General features: G+C 43.0%; 1 protein-coding gene across 6 annotated transcripts in view; it reads left to right on the forward strand.

The window, feature by feature from the left end:
• LOC109852497 (echinoderm microtubule-associated protein-like 2) overlaps positions 1 to 19783 on the forward strand; it is a 37734-nt gene that overhangs the window by 10359 nt on the left and 7592 nt on the right. The window contains exons 1-8 of one of the 6 annotated variants that reach the window (XM_020423695.1): positions 4570 to 4645; positions 10375 to 10690; positions 12008 to 12238; positions 14219 to 14375; positions 14654 to 14767; positions 15296 to 15424; positions 15896 to 15964; positions 19343 to 19648. In XM_020423695.1, coding sequence (XP_020279284.1) covers positions 10639 to 10690; positions 12008 to 12238; positions 14219 to 14375; positions 14654 to 14767; positions 15296 to 15424; positions 15896 to 15964; positions 19343 to 19648 — 1058 coding nt within the window. In that variant the 5' untranslated portion in view covers positions 4570 to 4645; positions 10375 to 10638. Of the gene's footprint in view, positions 1 to 4569; positions 4646 to 7520; positions 7679 to 7748; positions 8056 to 10374; positions 10691 to 12007; positions 12239 to 14218; positions 14376 to 14653; positions 14768 to 15295; positions 15425 to 15895; positions 15965 to 19342; positions 19649 to 19783 lie in introns of those variants that run through there. The other 5 variants (XM_020423696.1, XM_020423697.1, XM_020423699.1 and 2 more) reach the window with 5 other exon arrangements.

Genomic DNA, 19783 nt, shown 5'->3' on the forward strand with positions numbered 1-19783 from the left:
CGCAACAGATCAGGGGAGCCAACCTTCTTTTTTTTCACTATTTTCACTTCTTTCATTAGTTTCATTAGTTTCATTAGTTCCAATTCCTGTATTTCCTGCATTTCCTGCATTAGTTCGTTCCATCTTGCTTAACTGAACACAGCCTAGTAAGTAGAAAAAAGAAGTAAAGTAATAAAAATTAGTATTAGAGATCCAAGTAAAAGTTTGTTTATTTTGCTATTTTCTATTGTTACAATAATACAAAATGTTTTTATACGACTGTAATCTTCAAATTGACTGTACAGATAACAAGTAATAAAAACATTTGCAATAAACTTTCGATACGCTTTGCACTTTCTTTCAATCGTATTTTTCTCCGTTGGAAATAAATTGCTACGCTGCTAATCTCTCGAGAAGGCTAATTGAGAATGTTCAACTCAATGGAGTCACATCGCGTGCTTACATAAGATGTCCCAGATTAATTAAGCAGTCGTTTCATTAGACGTAATGTATCCGTGTATGACGCCGTGTTGCGCCACTGTGTGTGTGTGTGTGTGTGTGTGTGCGCGCGCGCATGGATTTATATTATAATTAAATAAGAAATTTATATGTGAGAGACGAGATATATCGCACATACGATACACTCGTGATTGTAATTACTTCTTTAATTAATAATTAATGAAGCACGTGCAAGTCGAAGATACAAAACCACGCGAACTGCTTTCCGTAAAATTTTTTACGTCGAAACTTTTTTCTCATCAATCAAACGAGCGGATTTTAACTCGGACGGTAACGACGTCTCATTTGCAACAAATACTATTCCCCGGATTGAATTTATGACTTTTACTTCTCGAACGTATAACAACGAACGTAAAATAGTTTTAAACGCGTCGCGGAACCGTTTCCCACCGCCATAAATTGCCAACGTTGGTCCACTTTCATCGGCCGACTGTTTGTTAACTACCAACTGTGTGTTTAACGAGTCTCATTCGAGCCAACTAAGTTCCGCCGTCCCGACGTCGCGCCTGCTCCGTCTCGCTCGCCATCAATTGGCGCGTATATGCAAATTCGTCTTGCATTGTCACAGCGAGAACGCGCGGAAATCGCACAATCGACGATCTCACCTATACGAATCGCATTCTCTCATCTTGTACATTTCGACCCGCGTGCGTTTCTCTAATAAGGCGTTTCGATGCGAACACGTTTTGGATCGAACAGATGCGACTGCGAAGAATTTTCCCACCGTAGAAAGTTCGCTTCGCTTCCTCCCGACTCACGCGAAATTAAAAATTCAATAGACGCAATAAATTGGCAAACAGAGCCAACGCAACTTGGCTAAAGCCAAGTATAAAATTTATTATTGATTACGATAACAAATGTACACGTATGTACATTTTCGACATTTAATTTGATCTTTTCTTTTTCAAATTGTACAAAGTAGTTAAAAAACAGTTTCATAAATATTGTCAGAATTAGAACAAATTATTAAAATTACATATTCAATAATTTAAATTAAATTTACATTTAAATTAAATAATTGATATACCGTGTATAAATTTATATTTTCGAGTCAATATCTCAAATTAAAAATTGTTGAAATATAAATTTTTTAAAAGAGATAATGTTTCGCACAATATTAAAAAAATAGTGAAAATCGAGAAAAAAATAATTCAATCATTTCTCAAAACGCTTAAATTATCGTTGCGCGTGGTTCGCTATCGGAAAGCCGCACAAAGACGATTGTGTTTCTTTGTCGCGGCGACGCACGCACAAACTGTGCGTTGACAGTAACTCGTCTGTCTGTAACTTACGGGGAAACACGCGACCCACAACCCTCGCTTGCTTTTACGCCGATTTCCTCGGGTTTGTGAAACGACTTGAGATCAGAGAGAGCGCGCGCGCGCATGTAAACGTGCGTATCGCGCCAGACTTGACGCAATAGTCGCGCGCGATTATTCGCGATTTGACGGAGTGTGACATGTGTCTCTCTCAGCCGGAACGCGGAGGATAAAAAAAAAAAAAGAAGAGTAGGAAGAGGTGTGAAACACGGCGATCGTGGGCACGCGGGCTATTTATGTAAACCCCGGTGTGTGTCACTTGACCGGCTCTCGAGGAGTCTTAACATCGACTTAACACAACGTTGTCGGGGAAAGACTGCCTACGAGAACAGAGAACGGTGAACCAATTACCCACGTCGTGTATATAATACGTATAAGGCGGTCCGCCGCCTGCATGGCGTCACAACGATATCTCGTGAAATAAGCACCGTGGGGTCCGGCCTTACGCGCGCGCCAATAAGGCAGCATTCTCGCCGGGTCAATGCTTACTGGTTCTGCGTTTCGACTCGATTTCTCAGGCGAGCGCTCGAAACGTTTTTCTTCGATAAATGATGAATCGCTCGTAAACTCGAAAAACGGAGAAAGATGAAAGGGAAGTGTAGATCGATTCAGAAATTCAGGATTCCAGCAGTTTTCTCGTTCTTTATTTTTATTATCTCTGTACATTACCGCGTGTGAGACTTTTATTACTCTCTTTCTGTGACCATAATGGAAAAATGTCAAGGAGAACGTCTGCGTCACGATGGACGGTCAAAGTTGTACGTATATTCGCGCAAAAATTGTATTAAAAATAAATCCAAAGTTAAATTTGTAAGATTATAAAAAAAAAAAAAAAAAAAAAAAACACTCTTAGAAAAGAAACTTACATTTCAAAATTTTTGACAAGTGAGCGATCGCAGTTATTGGCGCGTATTTTTTTATTCTTAAATATGAAAAAAGTCGTAACTTACTGGAGTCAGTGTTTAATTATTTGAAATTTTATTGCAATAATAAAAGTGGGAGTTATTTCAGCGGATCTAGCTAACTGAATAAGATTGTTTCCACATGTATTATCGTATCCGTTTTCTTAATGCAGATGAGTGGAAAACTTATACCGCGGCGAGATTGCGTCAAAATGCGCTTCGAGCGCATTCTGCAAATTCCGCTGCAACGGAAACGCCTCGTAGATTAGAGCAGCTTAGTCTTCGATTCGAGAGACGATAGCGATCCGAGCTGCAATCGCGAGTGAGATCGTAAACCAGCGAGTGCGGCACGTATATATCCCGGCCATATTCGCCGAGTAATATACTCACCGTGTCCCAGTTCGCGATAATGCGCTTCGGATCTCTTTTGCGTTTCCGACACACATTCACTCGTGAGCCCGCTCGAGTGAAGTGGATACTGATAGTCGCGTAAAAGCGGAGTGAGACGCAAAAATGGAGCCGGTCAACACGACGACGACGACGACGAGATGAGACGATGCGTTTCGGGCAATTGAGAAATCGCGCGAAAGCGGAACGCGCCAAAAGAATGTGCCAAGACATGCAAAAACTTTTATTCGTACGGGATCTCATTGATTTTCATTGATTCTGTGAAATTTTAAAAATATTCGAAAAGTCTAAAGTAATTTTTACGCATAAGAGAGCGAAGTAATTAAAGTCCGTCGCGTTTAATTGAGTTTGCAATAGAATGCGTAAAAAGAGCGCGAATCTCTCGCCGGTATCACGTGTGGCAAATATACCGGCACGTAAAAATCCCGGCTTCTTGTTACAGCGGCTGTAAACACGAAAGGCGCAACGCGCGCGTCCCACATTCACCGTCGCATCTTTCTGCGCGCGATACGCACACACTCATCGCGTATACCTACCGCCATTCGTTTTCATTGGCCAAGGTCGTTGGTGTTCCTGCTTTCGAGCGAAATCGCTCCGGCGATTCATCGCTCGCGGGGCAAAAAGGCGCCGCGGAAAAACGCGCGCCGCGTTTAAAAGTTATGAGATTTTGTTACTCGCGCGGAGCTGTGCGAACTTACGTAAAGGCCAAACGGGCACACACCCCGCTGTGTTGTATCCTTTCTGAGAATCGAATTACGGTATCGGTGACGAGGAATAGGCGAAAGAACGTTCACATATTTGAATCAATATATTGTAATTAAAAATATCAATAGGCAATACAATAATTTATCACGTCATATCCAAAAATGGCAGAATTTTAAAAATAGCAAGTCTTATCAGTACAACATTATTTGTACACGCAATTGTTGCTCAACTATTGCCTAAATCAAATTAAGAATATTAACAAGACACTGGTAATTTGTTTGTATTATTAAAATAGTAAAAAGGGATTTTGAAAAATAAGCAAGTTTTACATAAAGCATCATTTGTATACGTAATTGTTATTTAACTATTGCCAGCCTTCAATTTACTTATTTCGTTTTATCTCGCGAAGGTTGTTGTTTTTTTTTTTCGAACACAGTATCTTGTTCGAGTTGAGTAATTTCGATCACATCGATAATCTGCGGCATCCTTAACGCCGTTTGTTCATTGTCTTCGTACAATGATTTCGCACAATGGCGCACCTCGTCGCGGCAATTACGAAAACAATTAATAGGAAGACGCGATCGGAAGTAGCGCGTGCGATATTCCGCGTGCGATGCGCGCGCGGAGGGAGAGAGCGGCGCGCATTGTGCGCAGCAACGCAATTGCGCGCGCAAGTTAATACACCGGCTCTTTTTCTTCTTTTCAGACGCGGAGAGTCTTCAATCAAGGCGCTGTATAAGTATGAAAAGGAAAGTCCGGAGTCGACGATGCGCGTAAACGGGCATTCGGAACAGAGCGCGAGGCAAGAAATGGGTAAGAGAACACACTTTGCGCACTTTCCACCGGACGACGACAATCGACGCTATCGTGACGAATCGCTGATTGAAAAATCAGCGACGAAACTCGCGCGCGCTATGTTTTTCTCTCTTTTGCCGCGATAATTAGAGCGTGTTTCCAATTAAGCGTCGTAATCACACGACGCTCGCAAAGCGCTACGTTTGGGGGGGAAGGGAGGAATCGTCGCAAAGGAAGAGAACAATTTTAACGGAAAAAAGGGAGCGAAAACCTAGCCGCGAGAAATTCTCGGAATACGGAGAATATTGAAACGGCATAGCGATCTTATTTTATCTTTCGGTTTTTTTTTTACACGTTTTTTTTTTACACGTGCAAAGAATTCTTCGAGATTATTCGTTACTACTTGCGAGCGAGCAATTTTATCGAGGCACGGCGGCGTGTCGCAATATTGCTGTTTCCGAACGACAAATCGCTTCTTCCATGAAAATAAATCGCGCGGATGGAGGTTGAATTCGATGAAATATCCTCTTCATTGCGCGCAAGGACGCGTGGCGGTTAGGAAAAAAAAAAAAAATGGCGACTGGAATCGAGAGACAATGTGCGTGCTCGCATACTCGTCACGTAGACGCGCATTGTCTACACGGGGAACTCTCGTTATATAAGCCATTCAAGGTGGCTGCGATGACGTTACTCGAAGGTGCGCCGCTGCTTCTCTCGCGCAGAGAGCTCATCCTGTTCTTTCATTAACAACACGAATCCCCTTTGGCGTATGCACGGCTCATCGGTCTCGAGGCGAAGTTAACGGAATTTCACGAAATTCCCCGTGTCGCGTCGTCTCTCCGTGTGTACGTCGGTTCGACTCTCCTTCCCGCGGTCACAGCGAATTCCTTCGAGACGCCGCAAATTCGTCATCGCGTTTCCCGTCAAAGGGAAAACGAAACGAATCGATTTTCCGGAGAAGGAAAATTGCTTTCTCGAACACGCTCGATTGACTCCTCGATCCGTTTTCGTCTCGTTCGAAGAAATAGCTTTAAATTTAATATATTCGCGTCCGCGGGGCGCGCATCATTAAATAAAATGGAACAAGTTGAACAGTCGCATATTCAATTTATCGAATAATCGATCCGAGTATAAATAAAAAGTAAAAAAATATTCAGATAAATATTCAGATAAATATTAAATCCTTTCTAAATCCGAAGGAATAAAAAAACACAATGGCACAAATAGTCCCGGGAAATCGTGAATTCGATTTTTATGTAATATTTTATTTCGTCAATAAATATAATATTGCGATAAAAACCGCTTTTCACAAAGCGGCGAAAAATCGAATAAAAAACTATTCGTCGAATAAAACTGTCAGGCTTGATGAGATGCAAAGAGAGAGAGAGAGAGAGAGAACACTCGACGTGAAAACGAAGCGGTATTGACGTAACGCGGAAGACGAGACGCGTAATGATTTACGCGTAATGATCAATTGAGTTTCGCTCGGTTGTTAAAGTTACGTGCTTAATTAGACAATAATAATACCGCCGTATAGTCCGTGTATACCGAGCCGGATTGCCGCCCACGTATCGACTTGCGCATTCGGTCTAAAAATATTATCGTCGATAACAGACCGTCGGTCGATTACTTCAACACACGTGGAGGGTTTCAGTTCGAGAAAATCACACACACACATAAAAGAGAAACGAGCAGCGCCGAGAGAAACTTAACAATATTGTTTCAAACCGAATGCATTTTTTTTTTGTCGCTTATATTGTTGCTCTCGCGATAACGTGCGCAATGTACAATTATACAATCCGAAAGTTCGCGAAAGCCGCAAAGAGAAAGAGGGAGACGCAATTACAATTTGCTCGGGTGCGTGCGGGTTAATTAAGACAACTGCGCATTGTCTTCGAGCAATTTATTATTCCGAAAGTTTTCGGAATGAGCGATGGCTCAACGCACGATTTGCATCGCGGTGCTTCGCGTGCGATCTCTTCGCTGGAATTTAGTCTCTCGGGGAAATTACGTAACGATACAATTTTACGATCGAATATTGTGAGAAATTTATTTCGTGCAATGTTCTGTTTTTTTTTTTTTTTTTTTTTTTTTTAAATTGCATCAAGCCGTTCAAATCAATTCTGTGCGAAGCGATTAATTCGAACGAGCGCAATTTTGCAACAAAGATCCCCGGGCCGCGCCCGATGATATATCGCGTCAATTTGTTAGCTGGCCATCGTGCCACTTTAGAAATGATGTAATGGATGTTTCTAATGGACTAGCGCGCACGATATTGGATAGGAACCGTTTCGAGGAATTGTTTGGGCGAGCCAATGTGCGCAGAATGCTTCCATTTTTAAAGCGAATCGCCAGAGAATCAAATCAAATTCTCAATCTAATCGCAAATAAATTTAACGAAAGTTGCCTCACACGTTCCAGAAGTCAACGAGCGAAAATATTGAGAAGAAAAAAAAATGTAATTTAAAAAATAATTACAAAGAATAAAAATTTTTTCCGATATATTTCTAAAAAAAAGAGTTACGTAATAAATTATCCGGTAGAGCGTTGAAAAAATTCAAATCAAAAAACTTTCCGACATCCCCTTTGCCATGATACCAAAGATACGTAGTGCAAAAGCTGATTGAGCTGTCGGCCGCGAAATTAGCTTGAGATCTGACGCCATCAGTTGCGCCACCAATTACAAGTGACAATTAATTTCCGCCGTGCAATCCGCCCAGCAAAACCACCGCTTATCAAACCGAGGGCCGATCTCGCGGCGCGTACGTCCCGTCCGCAGTCAATGGCACAGCGTGGCCCCGCCGTCATCTGGATCATCTCGACTATCTAGACCGTATTGATCGCGGTCTAAGCAGCTGTAGCCGCTCTGACAGTAACGTTGGGGCGGCCGTACGGAAAACACACGTGTTACACGAGCAGCGCGCGGCGACGACAACGGGGAGACGAGTAGTACGTGTGTCGGCGACGTCCCTTTTTCAAACGGACGTCGAAAGAAAACTCAACGAAAAAGCCTTCGAACCGAAGAGGGGGAAACACACCGGTGATGCGCGGGTAAAACCACTCACAGTCCGTTTTCCCGAAGCCGAGGAGAGGCGCCGTTGTTTTCGCTGGACGTGCGTTTGTCGCGACAAAAATTTTCATCGATGAGAATTTCCCTCGACTCGATATCGCGATCAATCGGCAGTTTCGTAACGTGTGCGGAAACATACGAGTCTTCGTTTTTACTCCCTTTTCGCGCGTTCCTTTCCGCGCGATAAGTGAAAGGTTTTCTCTCGCGGTTATCGGGGTTGGTTCGATGTCGCTCACCGCGGAAGTGGCTTCGTCGACACGTTTTGTTGTTCCTGGTGACTGTTGAATGCCGGTTGTTCGGTCTATTGCGAGTCCATTCCGCTCAGCTAACATGGGAGAAACTGATCTCATTTTTCGCGGTGTGTGTGTTTGGAATATATTTGAAATAATTTTTTTTTTTTTGGTAGATCCGAGACAAATCCTTCGTTTTTTTTGGTAGTGACGAGGAGATTCTAATTTGAAGAAGTAAAGTTTGTTTGTTTTTGCTCTTGCTGTTCTGTCTAGTGTTCGCTACATGTGCTCCAAAAAATATCTTGTTTGATTTTCAAAACATATGTTAGTTCGGAGTTTGCTTCGTGAGAGGTTATATGTCCTTGGATTTTTTTTTAGTATTCCGCTATGGTACGTAAAATAATCCGAACGACAATATTTGCAGAATTTTCGAAAATGATCACATTTTTTAAACTAGAACACGTATTTGATAACTGAATTACGAATGTTTTTTTCTATAAAATTTCACATTTATTTAATATTTTTACGTGTATTTGATAATTGAATTACGAATGTTTTTTTTATAAAATTTCACATTTATTTAATATTTTTACGTGTGCGCATTAAAGAAAATGAAAAAGAGAAATCGAGCATTTACTTGTGAATTATCAATAGTTATTACTGAGAAACATAACACATGTAAATTTATCAGCGCACGCACGCAGCTGTTACCACCCATAAAGCGACAGAAAATTATTTTGCGCGTGTTTATTTACGCGAAAAATAAAAAACACAGTTAAATAAATGCCACATGCAAACAAATATGTGTGTATAAAAATTATGATTACAAATCTGTTTTTAAAACTAAACTTTTTGCACAAACCTTTTTGCAATCGCTCGCAATTTTTACCGCAATTTTCTTTTCGTTTTATAAATAAACTTTTTTTTTTTTTAAGCGGAAATTTGTAACGTGCAACTTGCGAGGAAAACAAATTATGTACTTCCGCGTTGACACGTCGTGTCGATTAGAGAAGCGTCTTTTTTCCCCGCAAAGCAAGGAGGAGAGACACAAAGAGGCGATCGTGTCAGGCACGAGGGTAAAGAGCCCGCGGTCGATTATCGTTCATCTCGTCGAACGGTTATCGCATCTTCCAGTGGGGAAAGCAAGCGATGGGAACGAAGGGAAAAACGGAAATTCACCGCATATTTACCTTTCGTCGGGACGTCGCGCGCACAAAAGAGAAGCACACACGCACGTAGACACTTACTTACGTAACTCTCGTGTACGTGCTCCCGCGAATATCACGCTTCGTTTAAATAGCTGAATGCTTTATTTGCAATAAATAATATCCGGCACACTATTGTCGTTATCAAGCGCGGTCTAAGTGCAAAAGTCATATTCGCGGTATTATTAGCGTCATTAACACATACACACACACACGCGCGCACACACACTCGGATTTACATTGCGCGCGGAAAAAGAGAGAGAGAGAGATCTCTTGTCGATGTGATTTATGCAAATTAGAAATGTGTGTTGTGTTGTGTTGTGTTGTGTACTTTAGATCGCGTTTGAATTCGCGGCTAAAAGAAAACGTAACGTCCTGCGGTTAACTGTAGTTTGTACACGCGTCAGAAATGCATATTTATTTATAAATGTCAAACACGAGGAACGTTATGTATGCAATTTACATGAAATCGCACATGAATTTTAATTCATCACTTTTACAAGAAGCACATACGCGCGTATAAAATTTGCAGCGGCACGGAGACTGGCTTTGATAAAACGTCGTCACGCGGTCAAACGTCCGCGTGCCAAGTCCGAGCGCGTGACGCGCTCGGCGTGATCGAATTCTCGTCTCGTTCGGCGTTTTAGTATCGACGGTAGGAAATTGCGTTTCGCATCGGGAACGGTCTCGCGCGCTCGTTTCCCGCTTACGTCTTACTGAAAAACATTTTAACGAACGCGCTAATGCGACGACGTGATGTGTGCTAATTGCGAGGCGCTAATTGTCGCTCGAATTATCGCGACGCTCGCTGGAATATAGTGAATTGTTGTGTTCGCACGCGCGCGCGACTCGATATCGTATCGCGACTTCTTGAGTTCGTCTTTTTTTTTTCTTTGAATTCGTCGTAACGTTGAGTATCGGTTAGTGTCGAAACAAATGGTAATTTTTTTTTTTATTACCACATTAAATTCGCGTGAAAAGAAAGATAGAACGACGTGAAATTATCCGGTGGTTGAACGCGCGCAAATTTTCGCGCGAGAACAGTTTCGCCTTTGTCTCCAAAACAATTGCTAAAGTCCGCAGAATTTCCGCCCGCAATTAACGTGCGTATAGTGCGTTTCGCTGCGAAAGACATTCCTTTAGTCGCCTCGTTTCTCTCTTCTCGTCCTCGCATACCGCGTCCGCTCGTTCGCATAGTTTCGTTCACAAAAATCTTATCGACTCTTCTCTGTCCGCTGGCAGATGTACGACCGAAGTCACTTAAGTCGCGTGCGAGCTGACGCGTCGCATCGCTAGAAAGACAGTGTAATCGAAGAAACATCGTCGAAGGAGAACGAATTTTAAAATAATGCGCGTTAGCGCTCGAGAGAGGAAGAATCGTTGAAAACTGTAACTGAGAGACATGACGGCGGGCGGTGCGGAGTGCGTTGGCACTGTTTGCGCTCGTTAATCAGCTCAATTGAATAACGTATTAATACCTCGGGGTCATCGCGAGGGCTAATCGCAATGTCCACGCCGGACACGATGGACACCATCGACGAGGCGGAACAAGCGTGGCGTGAGTAAAAAATATTTTAAGCACTTTCTTCTCAGATGCCCCGCGTCTTTTTCGCCAAACAAGTCGCACCAATTAAAATTATTGCGGCGAATAAATTAAAAAAAAAAAAAAAAAAAAAAACAACAAACCTTTTTCTGAAAATTTACGAAAAAAAAATGATTGAAATTTTATTTCACGCAAAGTCGCGGATAAAAATTGCAAGAAAAACAAAATTAGCAAACATTTTCAAGAAGAAAATTAATGAAAAGCAATCGCGAGAGAAATTTCTATTTTCTCTTTAATTTCACGATCGTTTTTTCGATATTTCGCGATCGCGCGATTTGCATTCACCGTGCAAAGGTGATTAATTGCCGATGTGCATTGCATTAGAAGAGCGCGAATACGTAAGTAACGGCACGCGTGTAGCGTTGATTTATCGGAACGTGACTTAGAGAGAGACGCCGAGTTTTTGTTTAATATATTCCATGAATTGTAAATCGCCGGGCGACGCGACGCGGCGGTAAATCGTACGGCGGCGGCGGCGGCGGCGGCGCTTTTTTCCTGTTACTCCGCGCCGCGCTCGCCGTTTGTATGAAATAGAGTACGGCAGATCGGTCCTGAGATAGTAATGCAAAATTAAACGCTCGACACACGCATGCACAATTCATGAGAGATTTAAACCACGTGACTCCGGCGGCGTGAGGTATTGCGGAGATCAATTTTTTTTATCTCGACCGCGCGTTAAAAATCATCGCGCGACCCATTTCGTTTGTTTGTTCGTTCAATTTTTGATTGGAATAAGCGGATTGAAACAAGCGGACATATTTTTCGACACGCGATAGATAAGCGAAAATTATATTCGCGTGCGCTTCTTCGCTCCGTCAATTAAATTGTGCACATCGCCGTACCATTAAGACTTTATCTTACGTGCGCGATATGATGAATTACGTTACGCGCGACGAGTTGCCGAGCTTGATCGGAGAGATAATTTCAAACTCTCGCACTTATCTTCGTGCTGTATTATAACAATAACAACAAAAAACACTTAGCGATGACAAGAGAAAATGTATTTGCCCGGTTTGTAGCAATGTTGTATTTCTCAGCTCTCGATATTGTTTGTATTGCAAACTGTTGTAAACAAGTAGAGTCCGAAAAAAAAACAGATTTATAGAAACGTCTCAGAGAGAGAGATTAAAGAGGGTCAGTCGAGGGTTGATAGAGAGATAAACTCCCTCCCACAAGAGATAAAATCCCCCATTGGGAATAAATCCCATTGTCAGAGAAGCAAATTGCGATGTCGTCGCAACTCTGTGTGAGACGGTGAATTTCCTTTTACAGATGAGATGCTGGAGTGCGAGACGGGATCGCTTTTGGGCAGAGTAGCGGACCTCGAAAGGCAATCCTTGGCGCAGAGGGACGAGATAGTTTGTCTTCGCGCTACACTGGCGGACGCGCTACGGCGTATCGCCCAACTCGAAGGAAGGGATAAGCGGGAGGACGAGAGGAACGAGAGGAGGAGCGAGAGATTGGTGTCCTCGCCCTTAAGAAACGGCCATGTACCTCTCAGGAGTAAGTTGGAACGCATCGAAGCTGCGCGACATCGATTATGGAAGCCCGGGAACGGCGCCTTAATCCTTTGTCATCCGGATTCGATGCTTTTCTCAATATTTAAAAAAAAAAAAAAACACCTAGTTTTTGTATCGTATCCCTCGATATTTCTCGTCGCTAGATTTCTTGAAAAATATTTATTCAGCGGATCAATATTTATTTACTCAAAGATATTTATTTGTCGGACAAATATTTATTTATTTATTGGACATTTGTTTCGTTTATCTTATTTTTCCCGGCAAGTAATTTAGAGAAGCAATTATATGTCGATAAATATTATCTTCGCGTTAATGAATGTAAATTAACGATCCGTGTTGGGATCCGAAAAGTCACTCGAGTCTTTCCGACGATCGACGTCTCGCGATAATCGCAGATCGATATAATGGATATAAGATCAAGATTGCGCGTTACATTCGCGATAAGTAAAAGGAAAGTCGATTCGACTGTGATCGATGTGCCGACCCCGTAAAACGACCATCGGATTCGAGCCGCACCTTCTCGCTCGTGTGCTATCGCGTAACCAGGCCAGTGTTCACTTCATTTCTCGCGATAATCGCCGAACGAGAATATTTCAATTGTTCTCTATCATCGCGTTATGTTGCCGATATTGCGAGCTGTAAAACTCTATAATCAATCGTATAAAAAAAAAGTAATTGATAATAATAAGCTATTTATTATTACGATAATCAATCATAATTCACATTATTTCTCTTTCTCCTTTCTCTCGAAGCACCTTGCTATATCGTGTCGAAGCTATGGCATTTCATCCGGACGTGTGTGTAATATCGTATCGCGTATTCAAAGAGCTCGAGATGCGGATACGAGGGCGCCGATTAATACGTCGAGCCGCGATCGCGACGTGCAACTCAAGTCAGGCATGCATTTCCGGGCGAGTTTTATCCTTGCCTATTGAGTTTCGAACGAACGCGATTACGACAGAAATCGCGGATGCGAGGAAGCCCTCTTTGCGCGGGATCGAGGGTGAAGCGAAGCTCGTCGAGTGGCGACGCGGCTGTGTGTGTTGTTGTACCTGTTGGCACGCGACGCGGCTTTTAAGGTCACGTTCGGTTTCGGTTCCGCGCCAATCGAGAAACCCCCGCACTCACGGAACGTGAATGGATTCGTAAATTGTTCTTCGTGCGGACCTTGGGAAAAGGCGAGGTGTTCGCGATTATTCGGACGGTTTCGTCGAATTTGCTCTCGACGTCGAGGAGAGAAAGAAAGAGAGAGAAAGAATAAACGTGTGATATCGCACATTCGTACGTTCTTCAGTTAGTAAACGTTTGTGCATTTTCGCGAACTCGAGTGTTGCTGAACGTAAATTCTCAATCGGAGAAGAAAACGCGATTGAGAGGAAAACGAAGAAATTCTTGTCTCGCAAGTTCATTAATTCTCTCGCGCAATCAAGACCCGGGCGAATACGTTTTTTTAATTATTTCCCCGCTTTTGCATTCTCGCGGTCGGGCGAAGCATCGCGCGAATATCTCCGATCCCTCCGACGATGACGACGACGACGGGATGATCTGCAGGAAATGAAACGAGAATCGCTGACGTGCATAAATTATCGCGTCGACAGCGCTCGTAGCGCTTGATGCGCGATTGATGATGGACGCGAGAAGACTGTAATGCACGCGGAAGACGCGCTCAAATACACGGAACGAATATCACGTGTACACACACCGTTAACTCGCATCCCTATTGAAACTGATCGCACGTCGTTTGACTTATATCCGCGTGTTCATTTGCGCGATATTCGCAATTCAAGTTCGATCCGAGGATATATTTGCGAAATATATGCGCGCCGCGATGCTCGAGACGACTTTTTTAGTCGAGATCATTGAATTGTACGAGCGAAAGTAACGAAAAAACTATGACGCGGAAACAAAGTTGTTTTGTTTGTTTGTTTGTTTTTCAATGTTCGGAAAAACTTTGTGCTTTCAGGTAGTCAAAACTCAGTGCCACAGAAGGACTTGAGACTGCGCCAGACCGGAGGTCTCAGAAACTCCTCGTCCTCGGGATCGTCGCAGGACGTGCGCGACGCGACGGCCAGTCCGAGACGTCCTGTCAGCTACATTCATCCCTCTCAACTCCCACAGAGGTGAGAGTCCATTTAAAACCTGACTCCTCCCAAGAATTTTGCGTCTCGTCATAACAAAAATGCAAAGAACTTACATCGAGTATAAATATTCAATTAGCGCATATATATATATAGCGTAATATATATTACATCTAATTAATACTAAATATCTAATTAATACTAATATATATATATATATATATGCTGTTATTTTTCTTTGCGGCTTTTTTCTATTTCTAGGAATTTTCTTAACGAGTTCGCATTTACTTCGTTTATTTACATTAGTTTGCATTCCTTAGGAGATCCGTCCATTATCAGTCAACGGGCTCTCTGCATTCGGATAGTCCTAGTAGTAGTAGCGTTTCTCCGGTGCCATCGCCAAGCCCCAGGGCAACTCCGCTACCTGTCGCCAGGTGAGCAGCAAATTAATAATTGCGCGCTCAGCGCGAATCACGTTTCACCGATCCTTAGGATAAATTGTTGTACATTTCGCACCACGTCGTGACTGGGAAAGGAAGAGACAGAGAGAGAGAAAGAGAGAGAGAGCGAGCGGACGAGAGAAATTCCGAATTTCAAGCGGCGATTTCTCGCGCATCGCCGATGTTGCAAATTCCACTCTAACGATTTGTTGTTGCTCGTTTGTTCGCATATTATTAATTTTGTGTGTGTGTTGCATATAACAATCGTACAACAACAAGTAACCCTGTATCATGCGCACGTATGTTGTTCGTATTTAGAGCCACGCTAATGAGAACGCTCGCTGTTAATTAGTAGCGATATATGTACATATATATATACATATATGTGTCTATCTCTTTTTTTTTCTTCGATGTTGTGTTGCTAGCGTGATTATTTGCGATGTTGCGCGATGATCGTATACGCGTGGATCGGCGCGCGCATGGCGCACCTGTGTCACGAGATATTACGTTCGATGTCTCTAGATCGCCCACCGCGAGATCGAACGGGCCGCCCCAAAGCAGTCTGCGACGAGCGAAGCGATGGTCGTCCACCGGCGATTTTACACACTCCCCGCAGAACCAGGGAAGTAATTCCCAGCTCGTCGGAACCAGGTCAGTGCTAATGACAAAAACAGTAAAAAACCGCACTCGTTTTTTTTGCCTGCCACTTGTTGTTGATTTTTGTTCACATTTTTTACACACACGCGCCACATACACCACGTACAGACACGTAAACACATGAGTGTTTTCTCACCGCGCCAATTTCTTCGCTTACCTCCCATTTCGAGCGATTTCGGCCGCGCGTTCCTTCGCCGATTTCTCGCGTTCCTTTGGTCAATGATTCAATCGGGCGAGTGACAAGAGAAACGAAATTGTCCTCATTCTTTTTTGAAATTACGCTTGAAACGCGTCGAATCGGCGTCGAAACTCGAGAACGCTCGCCGATATCTCGCTCGATCTATTTTTTTTTTTTTTTGTTTTTTTTTATTTAATCTTTTTTCTGCCCTCCCTTTCTTTCCCGTTCTAATTTTATTTTGTGTTTCCGCACCGCATGGTTTTCGTTTGCATTTTCGTTCGTTATAGATTGTCCGCGTCCACCAAGTCGCTGTTCAACCTGTTCAAGCCACCGGTGATGAACAACGTCAAGCACGGGTAAATAAAAAGCAAGCAAAGTTTATTCATAGATTAGATTAACTTTGTGTTTTAATCCTTCTTCTGGCTTTTTTCTTCTGGCACTCTCTTCAGACCTGAACTTGTTCGCGCAAAATCGCACGTGCGCACGTCGTCCCGCCGCGCGTTTGCACGTGTGTGCGCGCGCGCGCGCGCGCGCCCCACGAGCCTTTACAGGAAGCAATTTCGTTTCCCTCCGCAGGTGAGCGCGGCGGTAAAGAGACCCGCTGAAAACGGGACGTTAAACGCACGTGTAATATTTCCTGCGGCTTATCGCCGTGATATATCTGTCGTGTCACACGATCTGCGCGCGCGATACGCGATCGGAGGCGGTTAAATCCCGATCGTCTCGCCGATCGTGAAAGTGAATCGCGGTTCGCCGCTATAAAACGAGCAAACGAGCTGGAAGTTTTCGCGGAGTCTGGAAGGTAAATAAATAATTTCGCAAAGTTTTATATATATATAAGAACGTTGAGGATATTAAAATAATAATTAAATTTCTTTTCGAGACAGCGTCGATTGGCTCGTCTGATTGGCTCGTCTGATTGGCTCGTCGACTGTGCAATTCTGAGAAAAAGTGCTCGTGTATTTTTCTCGGAGTAAAGTTTAGAAATTGTTGTTCCTCGACTAGAACATTTTAATATTTTTTGCTAACAAATTGAAAAACTCTCGTTCAAAAAATTACGTCGCGTTTCGCTAAACGAAAACTCGCGCCGCACTTGGCGCCTTTCGCGCGCGTTTATTCCCTCGTTGCTAAAATAAATATCTCGCAACTCTCGAAAGCGCCGTAATCTGCAAAAGTTCCACAACTCATCGCGCCAAGTTCGCTTTCGCACCAACGCTAATTTTCAACGCTTTCCGTATACATATCTGTTCTATCGTGCGGTTGCAGCACAAAAGCCCGTTAAACGGGTTAGTTACCGTGCGTCACGGCGTATTTTCACGTATAGCACAGGCACGTATTATCACCGCACTCTGGCATGAGCCGTTAATTATCGTAATATGCGTTACTTTTGACCTTCGACCTGCGAAGCATGCAAATGCCGATGCGCCGCGTAGCGTGTTCTCGCGGCCGACAACAACTTGGCAAAAATTCAACTCAAACAGGCGCGCATCCCCTTCTCCGATGCGATGACGTGTGTGCGCGCGCGCGGGAGAAAGCTGCATTTTTTTTTTTTTTTTTTTAATTCAAATGTCAAGGAATTATTTTTTGCGCCGCAATTAGATTCGAATTGTCGCTCGCTTCGATTGATCTCAGAAATATCCAAGTTTGTTACTTGCTGTTTTGTGAACAAAAAAATTTATAAAAATTATCCGCAAACGCGAGGTCGCGAGTTTTTGTACTTGTGTGTTATTTATGCGGTTTTTGATATTGTATACACGATCGCGTGGGCGCTTTCAAAGGCGGCTTATTTTTCATATCTCTTTTTTTTTTTTTTTTTTTTGCCGACGTTTCCGGCGTGCTCGCGACACCGTGACCGTCGTGCGCACCAGGAAATCGCAGCACGCACGGTTGTGCAACAGCAGGAATCGCGATTCACTTTCTTCGGTAACGCAATCGCGAGCTTCGCACTCGGGACGTTAAATGAGCCGTTAACCACGTGGCTCTCTGTGTCCGCCTTTTCGTACCTGTTGCCTTTCCGCGTCACAACAACGTCAAAAATGCATTCGGAAGTGCTCGCTAAACGTGCGCTCGGTTGTGATAAAGCGAGGCGAACACGAGACGAGCTTCATTTGAATTTATCGATTCGATGAAATGTGCCATGAAAATGCGCAAACAAGATCGATTTGTTTAGGGGCGTGGGAAAGACGCTTGTCCTCTGCTTGATGAAATTTTGTTCGTCGCGTCGTTATTTTTTCAGTCACTCGTTACGAATATTAATATTAATCGATTTTAATTAGATATAATAAACGTGAAAAGCTCCGAGTCTTACTGTGAGAAACAGGATTTTTTTACTTTTCCGCTCCGTTTTGTCTTAGATTGATTCGCTTTGCGATTCGCGTTCCATGACGTCTGTTTATCGAGTGGCGCTTCTCTCTCGCGCTATAAAAATTACATTAAAAAAAGAAAATAATAAAAAAAGTAATTAAGTAAAATAAAATAATAAAAAAAGTAATTAAAAAATTCAAGATTACACGTCGTCGTTGAGATAATATAAATTTCGAAATTAACGAAATTAAATTTGTTTCTTAAGATTATACATTTTGTTGCGCACAAGAGATAGGCGCAATTAAAAAATTAAAAATATCACTCGACGATTAATTTCACGACTTTACGAGGCGACTCTCCTCGTTCCCAATATCGCGAAACGAGTCCTTGATCAGCACCTGAGACAAGTAGACATCGCTGTGGGAATCGAAAATTTATATATTTCTGTTGAAACACACACTCGTGGAATATTCATATTTAACAGCTGAAAATCCTCACAACATGAAATTGTATATCTGCACGACAAATTTTTTTCTTTTCCCCTACTCGATGTGTTGATTGTTGACGAGTCGAATTCAAACAACGAAACAAACGATGTTGAAAAGCAACCGGAAGGTCCGCAACCGTCGATGAGAGAAGACGCCTTGAAAAGATTACGCGCTCCGAAACGAACCGAGTATCGCTGACGGTCATGAAGTTTTTATATAAATAAATAAATCCGACTCTAAGAGAATCCTACGTGTATTAAAAAACAGAAAAGAATATAAAATGACGTAACCGAGCGCGCCGCGCAATACGCTTCGCGGAGTAATAAAGTCGAACTCATTTGCCGGCGTGAGTCACTCGTCGCGTTTACCGGACCTCATCGACACGGAAAGTCCGCGAATTCTCTCGTCAGTGTAGCGCGAGCAACGCGATCAGTAAGTGCGTCAAGCAGAAGTCGGCGAAACGGACGGATCGCGAAACTCACCTGTGGGAATTCGCACGGAGCGCAAAAAAAAAAAAAAAAAAATCTAGCCGCTCCCCATTGTCGATTTTCAACGACGCACGTGAGAAGAATTTCAATCTCTTCGTGCGGAAGAATCTGATTAGCACGCGAGTGTGTGTGTCTCGATGTGAAGCTAGCTTTCTATTGTAGAATTTTTGTTTTGGATCTTTGAAACACAAAAAACTCTTCCACCAGTAAGTGCAGTTTTTACTTAAATTAAAAATGTTATTACAATTGAAAATCTCGCAATATAATTTAAAGTGTCAATTAATTAACAAACATTTTATACGATCTTCCGTTAAGAAAAAAAAAAAATAAGTAAAGTAAATGTGTGACATAAGCACACCTCTGGGACATAAGTTAACGCGACTGAGGACGTGATACAGTCCCGAGGTAAGTGAAAATCATCAAACTGTAGAGCGAGCGCTATTTCTTTTCGCAGTACCAGAGATATGCAGTACAACGAAGAGGAAGGCACCGTCCGCATGTACCTGCGCGGCCGGCCGGTTCTTCTCTACGTACCGACGCCCATGCTGGAGTCCTACGATCTTCACAAGGTTAGCACACCGCCTCAGAGCAAATTGAAGCTCGACTGGGTCTACGGATACCGGGGCCGGGACTGCCGTAGTAATTTACACCTGCTGCCGACCGGCGAGATAGTGTACTTCGTCGCGGCGGTCGTTGTTCTGTACAACATGGAGGAGCATAGCCAGAGGCATTACCTGGGCCACACGGACGACGTCAAGTGGTGAGTGAAAACTTTGCATTTTGAACACACAGCATTTCCCGAATAGCAATTTATTTTCGCGCGCGAAAATTTTATTATTGTTTATTTCATTTATCAGAAAAAAAGAGAAAACTCTTCCGTTAGAAAAAAAAATGT

This window comes from Pseudomyrmex gracilis, unplaced genomic scaffold (genome assembly GCF_002006095.1).
Source record: "Pseudomyrmex gracilis isolate BER0280 unplaced genomic scaffold, ASM200609v1 scaffold_30, whole genome shotgun sequence".
In the NCBI taxonomy this organism is placed as follows: Eukaryota; Metazoa; Arthropoda; class Insecta; order Hymenoptera; family Formicidae; genus Pseudomyrmex; species Pseudomyrmex gracilis.